This window comes from Tachyglossus aculeatus, chromosome 2 (assembly GCF_015852505.1).
Source record: "Tachyglossus aculeatus isolate mTacAcu1 chromosome 2, mTacAcu1.pri, whole genome shotgun sequence".
Classification (NCBI taxonomy): domain Eukaryota; kingdom Metazoa; phylum Chordata; class Mammalia; order Monotremata; family Tachyglossidae; genus Tachyglossus; species Tachyglossus aculeatus.
Window position 1 is genome coordinate 43,526,263 of NC_052067.1, and position 13,607 is coordinate 43,539,869.

Sequence of the window (13,607 nt, forward strand, 5' to 3'; positions counted from 1 at the left end):
CACCATCAGTTCCCACACGGGACTCCTAGTCTAAATAGGAGGGAGGGAACTGAGGTACAGAAGTTAAATGATTTGCCTGTGGTCTCTCAGCAGGCAAGCGGTGGAGCCGGGATGAGAACTAATGCCAACCAACTCACTGCCCCCGATCTCATCTACCTCGCCGCCGACCTCCCGCCCACGGCCTGCCTCTGGCCTGGAATGCCCTCCCTCCTCATATCTGACAATGACTCTCCCCGCTTTCAAAGCCTTATTGAAGGCATGTCTTCAAGAAGCCTTCCCCGACTAGGCCCTCATTTCCTTTACCCCCACTCCCTTCTCCGTTGCCTTGATTTTCTCCCTTTATTCAGCCGTTCCCCCAGTCCCACAGCATTTCCGGACACATCTGTAATTTTATTTCTATCGACATCCGTCTCCCTCTCTAGACTGTAAGCTCACGGTGGGCAGGGAAAGTACCTATCACCTCATATTGTCTTTTTGTTCTCTCCCAGTGCCCCACACACAGTGCTCTACTCACTCGGCAGCACCACTTTAGACCCAACATCCCGGTCTCCTGCGGTAACCCCTGCCAAGATGCGGCTTCAGAGACTCGTCCCCTGCCTCCCTCCGGCGGGCCGCCCACTCTGGGTGGGGTAGGGGGGCGAGGGGAGGCGGAACGTACGTTTGATGAGGTAGCCGGGTGAGTTGGCGGCTACGAGGTGCAGGAGAGTGCGTCCTTCTTCGTCCTGCGTGTTGATTTTCTTCACCAAGTCCGGTCTCTGATCTAGCAGCCACCTGAAAAGACGGCTTTCCTCTGGGAGGGAACGAAAAGCAAGCAGGGAAACGCGTGTCGGTGGGCAAACGATCGGCAAGCTAGCTGACGGGACTAAAGAGGAAGCAGCCAGGCCTGGAGGGTAGAGCCCGGGCTTGGGAGTCAGAAGGACCTGGGTTCTAAACCCAGTGACTTTGCCGGATGACCTTGGGCAAATCACTTCCCTTCCCTGGGCCTCAGTTTCCTCATCTGAAGGCTATGAGCCCCATGGGGGACAGGGACTGCATCCGACCTGAGTAGCACGTGTCTACCGTGGGGCTTAGTACAATTTCTGTCACGTAGAAAGCATTGAACAAACACCAGTCAAAACAAATGGGGATTCGATACTTCTTCCTCCTACTTAAGACTGTGAGCCCCATGAAGGAACTTACTATTCGGTACCAACCCCAGTGCTTAGAACAGTGCTTGGCACACAGTGAACGCTTAACAAATACCATTTTAAAAAATGGGGATTCAATACTCGTTCTCCCTCCCGCTGAGCCCCATGTGGGACCTGATTATCTTACACCATCCCCAGGGCTCAGAACAGTGCTTGGCACATAGTAAGCACTTAAATATCACTAAAAAACACTGGGGATTCAATACTCGTTCTCCTTCCTACTTAGACCATGAATCTTACGTGGGATGTGATTATCTTGAACCAACCCTAAGCTCTTAGAACAGTGCTTGGCACACGGTAAGCGCTGAACAAATACTATGAAAAAAAAAAGGGAATTCATTACTTGTTCTCCCTCCTACTTAGACTATGAACCCCTGTAGGACCTGATGCTCTTGTACATAGCACAGAAAACAGTGCTTGGGACATAATAAGCACTCAACAAATACCACAGTTATGACTGTTGTTCTGGTTTCTCCCACTGCTGCTGGGGCGTCACCAGGGTCCCGAAGCCTGTGGCTGTCCCCCTGCCCCATCCCAGTCCCCCCATCCCGACTTTTGTAGGGAGCACAGCCCCTCAGAATCAGGTTCACACTCCGAGGACTGAGGTCTTCATCACCTGCTCTCCCTCCTTCCCACCCTGGTCTTCTGCTCACCACATCCTCTTTCTCCTCTCCCGGCTCACTCCCATACGACCTGCCCCTTCCGTGTGCCAGCCCCCTTCCCGATCCCCTAAATGCGGCCTCCTGGAATCACGCCCCTTCATGGGAAAGCTCCCCCTCATCAACCTCTTCCTAATCCAGTCATCCCTCCTCCAGACAAGGCTGGCACTTCCTGCCACCTCTCTCCACCCTTTGCCTCCTCTTCCTGGTCAGCGTGTGACATCGGCCCTGACCACCCACTTTGCATCCCGGTGGCCCATCTAAGTAGGTTTGGAGGCCTTCATTCAATCGTATTTATTGAGCGCTTACTGTTGTGTGGTTGTACTGTACTCTCCCAAGCGCTTAGTTGACTGGTTGACATTTCCTGCCCACAATGAGCTTACAGTCTAGAGGGGGAGACAGACATTAATAGGAATAAACGCATTACAGTGAACATTAGTGCTGTGGGGCTGAGGATGTGGCACATAAGTGCTTAACAAATACCATTTTAAAAAGAAAAAGAAAAAACGGCATGGGAGCTGTGGGGCTGAGGATGTGGCACATGAGTGCTTAACAAATACCATTTTAAAAAGAAAAAGAAAAGACGGCATGGGAGCAGGGGGAGTGGGGGTCAACTCACTGGCAAGGATGCAGAGTCTCATGATGGCATGAAGGGGATGCAGCCCAATGCTCTCCACGCTGGCTCCCAACGAGATCAGCCACTCCACTAGGCTGGGCACCATCTCCAGCTTGACGTAGTCCCCGCAGAAGACGTATTTCTGGGAAGGGCAGGACGAGGGGAGTCGTCACCCCTGTCCCGCCTCCACCGAAAGCCAATTCTCCTCCTGGGCCTCGACAGATCATTTCCTCCATGGCCCGGAGGACCCAGGAAAGCCCCCACCTGCTCCGGACACGAACCAGCCCCACGCACGGTCACGGTCTCACGAGGAAGGGGCCTGCTACTTCAAAGTAAAGGGTGTTGGCGTCTCCCTCTCATTCATTCAATTGTATTTATTGAGTGCTTACTGTGAGCACAGTACTGTACTAAGCACTTGGGAGAGTACAATAGAACAATAAACAGACACGTTCCTGGCCCACAACGAACTTACAGTCTCTACAGGACAAAGGCCCTGATGAGGGAGAGAAGGAGAAGGGAGAGAGTCTGTGCCCAGTTTATTGTGGGCAGGGAATGTGTCTGTTGTTACTTAGGACAGTGCTCTGCTCACAGTAAGTGTTCAATAAATTCGATCAACTGACTGCCACATGGTAACTGGGCAAATCCAGGCTGGATCTCACAGGCAGAGTGCTGCAAGGGAGGGGGGCTGAAATGGCTCACAGTTTGCATCCCATCCTCACTCACTAAGCATACTGGGAAGGGGCCGGAGAAGCATCATGGCCTGGTGGAAAGAGCCCAGGTCTGGGAGCGATCCTGGAAAGACCTGGTTGAGCTCTCCCAACCACTTAGTACAGTGCCCTGCACGCAGTAGGCGCTCAATAAATACCTCCTACCGGTCGATTGATTCCCCAATCCTGGTGCCAGGAATCTGGGAAACTGAACATTGGCGAAACACCATGACAGAAGGACCGGGGTTCTAATCCCACTTCCGCCACAAGCCTGCTGTGTGACTTGGGTAAGTCACTTAACTTCTCTGTCCCGCAGTTACCTCATCTATAAAATGGGGATAATAATAGTAATAATAACAATGATGGTATCTGTGAAGCACTTACTTTGTGCCAAGCACTGTTCTAAGCACTGGGGCAACCTGGGTCTCTCATTCTTGATCCCCATTTTACAGATAAGGTAACTGAGGCATAGAGAAGTTAAGTGACTTTAAGAGTGTGGGCCCCATGTGGGTCAGGGATTGTGTCCAACCTAATTAACTTGTATCTACCCCAGCACTTAGAACAGTGCTTGGCACAAATAAGCACTTAACAAGTACCATAATTATTATTATTACCATGATTATTGTTATTATTAGTAGTAATATTAAGAGCACGCTTGAAACTTTAGAACACTGCCTCGGAAAGGGTGTGAAAATAATTCACTGATGAGATCTGAGGCGGGTGGGGGGGGGAATAATAGCAACTGACCCAGAAAACCTGAAACATTGGGTGGAAGAATCTGAGTACACTCCATCCCCGCCTTCAGCGAGAACCACTCCGAAAAGAACATTAAAAAAAAAAATTAACTAATGAGAGTCACACCACGACACAAACATACACACACACTGTACCTCAAAGAGTTCCCTTAGTGATAACTGAGGAATGCTTAGCAAGCCCGGCAATCTCTCTTTCTCAGTCGACAGCAGGAGCAAGGCCTTGGGAAGGAAACAAAAGAAGGAATTTATCTTTCCACAAAGAACACTCCCAGAACTCAGAAATAAACTGTTTTATTTTCAAAGAAAAAAAGTCCACACTTCATGCTCTTCCATGCTTTCTAAAATTAGTACTATTACGGTATTTGTTCAGCACTTCCATTATGCCAAGCGCGTATCACAGTACTTTGTCTTGGTCTTTCTCTACATCCATCAGGCAGGGAAAACTAATTATGGTTTCTGCTCAGCACTTACTACGGGTCAGGCACTGTACTAAGCAGCGGGGTAGATACGAGATAATCAGGTTGGACACGGTACATGTCCTACATGGGCCTCACAGTTTTCATCCCCACTTTACAGATGAGAGAACTGAGGCCCAGGGAAGTGAAGTGACTCACCCAAGATCATGTAGCAGTCTGGTGGCAGAGCCGGGATCAGAACCCAAGTCCTTCTGACTCCCATATCCGTTCGCTATCCAATCCACTAGACCACCCTGCTTTTAATAATAATAATTGTGGTATTTGTTAAGTGCTTACAATGTGCTGAGCACTGTTCTAAGTGTTGGCGTAGATACAAGGTAAGCAGGTTGTCCCATGTGAAGCTCACGGTCTTAATCCCCATTTTAAAGATGAGGTAACTGAGGCCCAGAGACGTTAATTGGCTTGCTCAAGGTCACACAGCAGACAAGTGGCCAAGCCGGAATTAGAACTCACGTCCTCTGACTCCCAAGCCCGAGCGCTTTCCCCTGAGCCACACTGCTTCTCTTTGTACTTCTGACCTAGGTGGAAAGCACAAAGAGAAGCAGCATGGCCTAGTGGAAAGAGCAGGGAGCCTGAGAGTCAGGGGTCCTGGGTTCTAATCTCAGTTACGCCGTGTGTCTGCTCTGTAACCTTGCTGTAGGTTCACTTCTCTGGACCTCAGTTACCTCATCTGTAAAATGGGGGTTCAACCCCTGTTCTCTCTCCTACTTGGACTATAAGCGCCAGCGTGGGAAAGGGACTGTGTCCGACCTGATTAACCTCTACCTACCCTACCGCTTAATACAGTGCTTTGACATATAGTAAGCGTTTATCAAGGGCCATAATTATTATTACCCCGATCCTGAGGAGGTCTTAAAACCATTGTTCAAGATCATTACGGCTCTGATCTGAGGGTCCTGCGGGAGGGGAGAGAGTTTAAGATAAGAAAGCCTTGTAAACAGAAAGACCCAGGAGACACTTTGGGATACTGGGCCTCAGCAAAAAAGATTTAAGTAGAAAATTTGGATTTTGCTGCTTCAGTTTTGACAGGAAAATGAATAAAATACTGCACGCTTGCTCATTTACGGGCAGGGAACGTGTCTGCTAATTCTGTTGTCCTCTCTTAAGTGTTTAATACCGTGCTCTGCACATAGGAAGTGCTCAATAAATACTATTGATTGGTTGATTATGGACCTTGGAATCACTAAGAAATAAGAAACAACTAAGGAAACCTGTTAGCTTAAGCAGCGTGACCAAGTGGACAGAGCACAGGCTTGGAAATCAGGAGGACGTGGATTCTTATTCCGGCTCTGTCCCTTGTCTGCTAGGTAAGCCTGGGCAAGTCACTTCATTCCTCTGGGCCTCATACCTCCTCTATAAAATGGGGATTAAGACTGTGAGCCCCATGTGGGACAGGGACTATGTCTAACCCCACTTGCTTGTACCCACCCCAGCAAATGCACATTTACGAGGAAAAAGCTTAATACCATTATTATTATTCCATCTTGGCCTGAGAATACAGAGCCCTGTAAGACATCGCATGGATAACTGAAAGTCTCAGATAATACACAAATGCCCCTCTATGTAACGGGGGGGGGGGGGGGGGCAGGTAAGAAAAAAAAACCACAACATAGCATCCACTTGGAAAAATCCCAAGAGAATGCACCCTCATGAATTCAGGCCGGATCAGGATGGGCTGACGGCAAAATTCATGTGGTATTCTCCAGGCTTTGGGGAATTCAGGCAAGGAAGTTCCCAGAATTTTAAGGCTGTCTTTCTTTTTGGGGAAAGAGATTGCAAGAGGAGGGGAGGGGCTGGGAGGCAGGCTGCTCACAACAAAACAGAAATAATTAAGACTCATAAAAGAAAAAAAAACTATAGACTCCTCAGAATTTTATAAGAACACTGCAAACTTATCACCCGTCCCCCTAGTCTGTGAGTTTGTTGTGGGCAGGGGAATGTATCTGTTTGTTGTTATACTATACTCTCCCAATCGCTTAGTACGGTGCTTTGCACCCAGTAAGCACTCAATAAATACGACTGAATGAATGAATGGATATACCATCCAAATCCTCCTCCTATTTTTGCTAGGTTCTGGATGATTGGCTTGGGTTTTCAACTCCCACTCAGAGAATTAATTTGGAGTGGAAAGTCAGGCCACAGAGGCACAGAAAAAGCAGCTCCGGCCAAACGAGACCGCCCCCCCCCCCCCCGCCCAAATCCACATTCTAATCCTGGCTCTGCCACATGTCTGCTGTGTGACCTTAAGCAAGTCATTTTACTTCTCTGGGCCTCAGTTCCCTCATCTGTAAAATGGGGATTAAGAGTGTGAGCCCCATGTGGGACAGGGACTGTGTCCAACCCGATTTCCTTGTATCCAACTCAGCCCTTAGTACGGTGCCTGGCACACCGTAAGCACTTAAACACCACAATTATTATTACTAGCGTCTATCTATCTCAGTGCTTAGAAGAGTGCTTAGCACATAGTAAGCAGTTAACATAATTATCATTACATTTGGAATTTCCTAGGGGGTTCACTGGCCAATGCATAGACCCATGTGAACATAAAGCAGTGGCAATGTTTTCGGGGAGGGCACCTGTTTCAGGGAGAAAAGAAGGGTCTCCAAGAATGCGTTGGGGAGAAAATGGGGGGGGGGGGGGCTAGTGGATAGAAAGCAAGGGCATGGGAGTCAGAAGGACGTAGGTTCTAATCCCGGCTCCACCACTTGTCTGCTGTGTGACCTTGGGCAAGTCACTTCACTTCTCTGGGCCTCAGTCCCCTCAGCTGTAAAATGGGGATTAAGAGTGTGAGCCCCCTGTGGGACGAGGAATGTGTCCAACCTGATTAGCTTGCATCTACCCCAGAGCTTAGAACGGTGTTTGGCACATAGTAAATAGCAAAGCAATGATCATCATCATTATTATTATTATTATTACGGCTCCCAAAAACAAGGGCAGCACAAGAACAGGTACAGACGCGGCCTGGGCGTTTGGGTTGATCTGAAAGCCAAGCTCGTGGCCCACCCATCTCCACCAACCGCGGTCAATGGGGAAGTGCCCCCGCGGGCCGACGAGGGGGTGGTGAAATGTTTCCACCCAGAGTAATAATAATAACAATAATAATAACACGCCAGGTGCTGTACTAAGTTCTGGGGTGGATACAGTCCCTGTCCAACACGGGGCTCACAGTTTTCATCTTCATTTTACAGATGAGGGAACTGAGGCCTAAAGGGAACGGAGTGATTTGCTCCAGGTCATCCAGCAGATGAGCGTGGGAGCTGGAATGAGAAGTCAGGTCCCCCGATTCCCAAGCCCGGGCTCTACCCACTAGGCCACAGCGCGTCGTCAGGGCCCACCAACCTCCCCGGCTCCGGCTCACCTGCCACATCCCCTTCCGGGTCAACTTCTCTATCACCTGCTGCCAGATGAGAGCCGTGAAGCGGGGGCTGAAGATCTCCTCGGAGAAGGCCGAGAAGCCCACCAATTCCACCTGGTGCTCTGGAAGGGGCGAGAAGAGTCACGACTCACTGTCTGCTACTTGTCTGCTGTGGGCTTGTTGCTTCACTTCTTTGTGCCTCGATTCCCTCGTCTGGAAAATGGGGATTAAGACTGCGAAACCCATGGGGGACAGGGACCACATCCAACGCTCAGTATACTACTTGGCACATGGTAAGCGCTTAACAAATATTATTGCTATTAGTCTCTGTGCCTAGGTTCCCTCACCTGTAAAATGGGGATTAAGAGTGTGAGACCACTTGGGACAGGGATTGTGTCCAACCTGATTAGCTTGCATAATAATGATGGTATTTGTTAAGCGCTTACTATGTATCTACCCCAGATCTTAGAACAGTGCCTGACACATAGTAAACGCTTAACAAATACCATCAAAAAACCAACCAACCAAAAAAAAATAAACAAAAAAACAAAATGAAAGAAAAGAAGGAAAGGAAAAAAGGACCCAAATGTTTGGGGTGGGTATGGCGGACCAGACCAGGCCCATGCAGGGTTCCATGGGACCTGTGGCTTATTCTGACCCACCAGTCAGTCCAAAAATAGTTCCGGGACAAATATCGTCTCACGAAAGAAGCCTGTTTCCTCCAGCCAGCCAGCCAGAATCCATCCGACTACTTGATTACGGATTATTTCCCACCAGTAACCCATGCCGTTCCTTGAGAATTAGCTGGAGTCAGTCACAAAGCTGTCGTGTCAGTCTTGACAACTTCCTGCCAACCCGACAATTCAGGGTTATTCCTCACCAGTGGCTTCCTCTCCTTTCGGCTTTTCTAACCACTTTGTTCTGTGACGGTTACGGGGAGGCTCCTAAGTCTCCAGGGCAGGATTCTCCGGTGTCTCTGGGGTTTTGAGTCTAAGCGTGGCCTAGTGGCAAGAGCGTTAGCCCGGGAGTCCCAAGTCCCGGGTTCTAATCCCTGCTCTTTCCTCTGCCTGCTGTGTGACTCTGGGCAAGTCACTTAACTTCTTTGTGACTATACTACCTTATCTGAATAATGGGGATAAAATATCTGCTCTCTTTACCTCTTAGATTGTGAAACCTGAGTGGGAAGGGGACTAGGACAGTCGAATTAATTATATTTATCGCAGCACTTAGCACAATGCTTTGCACACATTAAGCACACAATAAGCACTAATTTAAGGGTGCAAGTGCAGCTAATTAGACCCCAAGTCTTAACAGCCAAGATGGGGGGAAATTTGTGGACAGGCAATAGTCACAGAAGCTGAGGAAAACAAGATAATAATAATAATAATAATAATGGCATTTGTTAAGCACTTACTATGTGCAAAGCACTGTTCTAAGTGCTGGGGGGGGATACAAGGTGATCAGGTTGTCTCCTGTGGGGCTCACAGTCTTAATCCCCATTTTACAGATGAGGTAACTGAGGCTCAGAGAATTTAAGTGGCTTCCCCAAGGTCACACAGTTGACAGGTGGCAGAGCCGGCATTAGAACCCATGACCTCTGATTCCCAAGCCCGGGCTCTTTCCACTGAGCCATGCTGCTTCTCCAGATAAATACTGTCTAGTCACTGAATTGCAACACCTTTTTATTTTTAATTACATGGTATTTGTTAAATATTTACTTTGTGCCAGACACTGTACAAGGTATGGGGTAGATATAAACTAACCAGGTTGGATACAGTCCATGTCCCACTTGGGGTTTGTAGTCTTAATCCCTATTTTACAGATGAGGTAACTGAGGCTCAGAGTCAGTCAAATCAGTTTCGATGGTTTTTACCGAGTGCTGACTGTGTGCAGAGCATTATACTAGGCATAATATAACAATAAACAGACACATTCCCTGCCCACAATAATAATAATAATGTTGGTATTTGTTAAGCGCTTACTATGTGCAAAGCACTGTTCTAAGCGCCGGGGTAGATACAAGGTAATCAGGTTGTCCCACGTGGGGCTCACAGTCTTCATCCCCATTTTACAGATGAGGGAACTGAGGCCCAGAGAAGTGAAGTGGCTTGCCCAAAGTCACCCAGCTGACAAGTGGAGGAGCCGGGATTTGAACCCACGACCTCTTGACTCCAAAGCCCGGGCTCTTTCCACTGAGCCACGCTGCTTCTCGCTGCACAATGAGCTTAGAGTCTAGAGAAATGAGGTGACTTGCCCACGGTCACATAGCAGACACGTGGCGGGGCCAGAATTGGAACCCAGATCCTCTGACTCCCAGCCATTAGGCCACGTTGCTTTCAGGACGTCCCCAGACTGGTCGCCTGTCCCGCCATCGACCCCCGGCCCACGTCCTCCCCCGGGCCCGGAATGCCCTCCCTCCGCCCATCCGCCAAGCTAGCTCTCTTCCTCCCTTCAAGGCCCTGCTGAGAGCTCACCTCCTCCAGGAGGCCTTCCCAGACTGAGCCCCTTCCTTCCTCTCCCCCTCGTCCCCCTCTCCATCCCCCCCATCTTACCTCCTTCCCTTCCCCACAGCACCTGTATATATGTATATATGTTTGTACATATTTTTTTACTCTATTTATTTATTTATTTTATTTGTACATATCTATTCTATATATTTGATTTTGTTAGTATGTTTGGTTTTGTTCTCTGTCTCCCCCTTTTAGACTGTGAGCCCACTGTTGGGTAGGGACTGTCTCTATACGTTGCCGATTTGTACTTCCCAAGCGCTTAGTACAGTGCTCTGCACATAGTAAGCGCTCAATAAATACGATTGATGATGATGATGATGATGGTCATCCCACCAAGTGGAGCTCGAGGAGACATCGGCGGGCGACTGCCCCCAAGCCTTCCATCCCAGACAGCGCCATGGGGAGCCGCGGTGCCCCGTTCCAACTTACCGTTAATGGAGGCGAGGAGTCCCACCAAAAAATCGGCCGTTTGGCCCACCTCCAACGAGCTCTGCAGCATCCCCAGCCCCTCCGAAAACATCTGAGAGGCTTCATGAGGTTTGAAGAGTTGAAGCAAAGAGTAGCCGGCTCTGTAGTAACCCTAGAGGTACAAACAGAAACCTATCGTTCATCCATTCGATCGCATTTATTGAGCACTTACTGTGTGCAAAGCACTGTACTAAACGCTTGGGACGGTACGCTACCACTTGACCCCACTCTCTTCCCACCACACGCACAACCAGAAGTTTCAGAACCTGGGGGAAGGAGGGTAGAGGAGGAGCAGGATCCATTAGTGTCTATTTATTTTTATTTTACTTTGTTAATATGCTTTGTTTTGTTCTCCGTCTCCCCCTTTTAGACTGTGAGCCCACTGTTGGGTAGGGACCGTCTCTTTATGTTGCCAACTTGTACTTCCCAAGCGCTTAGTACAGTGCTCTGCCCACAGTAAGCGCTCAATAAATATGATTGATTGATTGATTGATCAGTGGGAAGCAGCATGGCCTAGTGGCTACAGCCCAGGCTTGGGAGTCAGAAGGTCCTGAGTTCAAATCCCTGCTCCACCCCTTGCCTGCTGGGTGGTCTTGGGTAAGTTGTTTCACTTCTCTGTGCTTCAGTTACCTCGTCTGGAAAATGGGGATTAAGGTTGTGAACCCCATATGGACTGTATCCAATTTGATTAGCTTTATCTACCCCAGCATTTAGTACAGCGCCTGGCACATAGTAAGCACTCAATAAAAACCAATTTTTTAAAAATCATCAATACTATCAATCAATCATATTTATTGAGCGCTTACTGTGTGCAGAGCACTGTACTAAGCGCTTGGGAAGTACAAGTTGGCAACATAACGTAAGGACAATACTACTTATTGAGCCTTTAACTGTGTGCAGAGCACTGTACTAAGCACTGGGGAGAGTACAATAATAATAATGGTACTTGTTAAGCGCTTACAATGTGCCAGGCACTGTTCTAAGCGCTGGGGTAGATACAAGGTGATCAGGTTGTCCCACGTGGGGCTCACAGTCTTAACCCCCATTTTACAGATGAGGTAACTGAGGCCCGGAGAAGTGAAGTGACTTACCCGAAGTCACACAGCTGACAAGTGGCAGAGATGGGATTAGAATCCATGACCTCTGACTCCCAAGCCTGTGCTCTTTACGCTAAGCCACACTAATTTCCCGATAGAGTAAATAAACACAATGCCCGCCCTCCAGAATCTTCAGAATATGTATAACAACGCGTTTCTGTTTAGGAAGAATTACGTACCCTGTGGACTGTAAGTCCCTTGAAGGCAGGGACTCATCAATCAATCAATGATATTCATTGAGCACTTACTGTGTGCACAGCACTGTACTGAGCGCTCAGGAGAGGACATCAAATTAAGGAAACATGATCCCAGCAGGATATTCCGAATATGCATAACGACAGGTTTCTATTTAGGCCGAACAGTTTAGCACCCTGTGGACTGTCAGCTCCTTGAGGGCAAGGGATCTTGTGAGCAACTGCATTTATAATAAGAATTGTGGCAACTGTTAAGTGCTTAGTATGTGCCAGACACTGTACTAAGCACTAGGGTTTAGATACAAGATAATCGGGTTGTACACAGTCCCTGTCCTACATGGGGCTCCCGGTCTTAAGCCCCATTTTACCGATGAAGTAACTGAGGCATGGAGAAGTGAAGTGACTTGCCCAAGATAATAATAATAATGGTATTTATTAAGCGCTTACTATGTGCAAAGCACTGTTCTAAGCGCTGGGGAGGTTACACGGTGGTCAGGTTGTCCCACGTGGGGCTCACAGTCTTTAATCCCCATTTTACAGATGAGGTAGCTGAGGCACAGAGAAGTAAAGTGACTTGGCCAAAGTCACACAGCTGACAATTGGCGGAGCCGGGGTTTGAATCCATGACCTCTGACTCCAAAGCCCGGGCTCTTTTCCACTGAGCCACGCTGCTTCTCTGATCTCACAGCAGACATGTGGCGGAGCCAGGATTAGAACCCAGGCCCGTGCTCTTTCCACTAGGCCGTGATACTTCTCCTTATTGAGCGCTTACTGTGTGTGGAACACTGTACTACGTACTTGGGAGAGTTCAATGTAACAGATTTGGTAGACATGTTTCTTGCCCACAAGGAGCTTACAGTCTAGAGGGCCTGTCTCCCACAATCAATCAATCAATCGTATTTATTGAGCGCTTACTGTGTGCAGACCACTGTACTAAGCGCTTGGGAAGTACAAGTTGGCAACACAATGCCTTCTAGACTGTGAGCCCGTTGTTGGGTCGGGACCGTCTCTATATGTCGCCAACTTGTCCTTCCCAAGCGCTTAGTACAGTGCCCTGCACACAATAAGTGCTCAATAAATACGACTGAATGAATGAATGAATGCCTAAAATCGAGCTTTAGTTGGGGAGAGAGGGAGGAATGGAGAGGGATAATCAATAGGCTGCTCTGAACTATCTCGGGGAAATATTTAGCATCGTCAACCCAACAATCAGTGGGTACGTATTGAATGCTTACTATGTGCAGAACCCTGTACTAAGCTCTTGAGAGAGTACAAGACTACTGAATAGGCAATCAAATTCCTTGTCCATGATAAGCTTACAGTCTAATAACGACGATATCCGCTAAGCGCTTACTAGGTGTCGAGCAATGTTCTAAGTGCTGGGGTGGATACAAGCTAATCAGGTTGGACACAGTCCACGTCCCACATGGGGCTCACGGTCTTAATCCCCATTTTACAGGTGAGGTAACTGAGGCACAGAGAAGCAAAATGACTTGCCCAGGGTCACACAGCAGAGCCGGAATTAGAGCCCAGGTCCTTCCGACTCCCAGGCCCGCTGTCTATCCACCAGGCCACGCTGCTCC

The 13,607-nt window shown here is 48.5% G+C and overlaps 1 protein-coding gene across 1 annotated transcript in view; it reads right to left on the minus strand.

The window, feature by feature from the left end:
• The window catches only part of TRANK1 (tetratricopeptide repeat and ankyrin repeat containing 1), an 80,794-nt gene that overhangs the window by 40,131 nt on the left and 27,056 nt on the right, over positions 1-13,607 (minus strand). Inside the window, exons 4-8 of the mRNA XM_038767663.1 lie at positions 10,695-10,845; positions 7,759-7,877; positions 4,060-4,143; positions 2,466-2,604; positions 659-790 (exon numbers count right to left, since the gene is read on the minus strand). Of these exons, the coding sequence (XP_038623591.1) occupies positions 659-790; positions 2,466-2,604; positions 4,060-4,143; positions 7,759-7,877; positions 10,695-10,845 (625 nt within the window). The remainder of the gene's footprint in view (positions 1-658; positions 791-2,465; positions 2,605-4,059; positions 4,144-7,758; positions 7,878-10,694; positions 10,846-13,607) is intronic.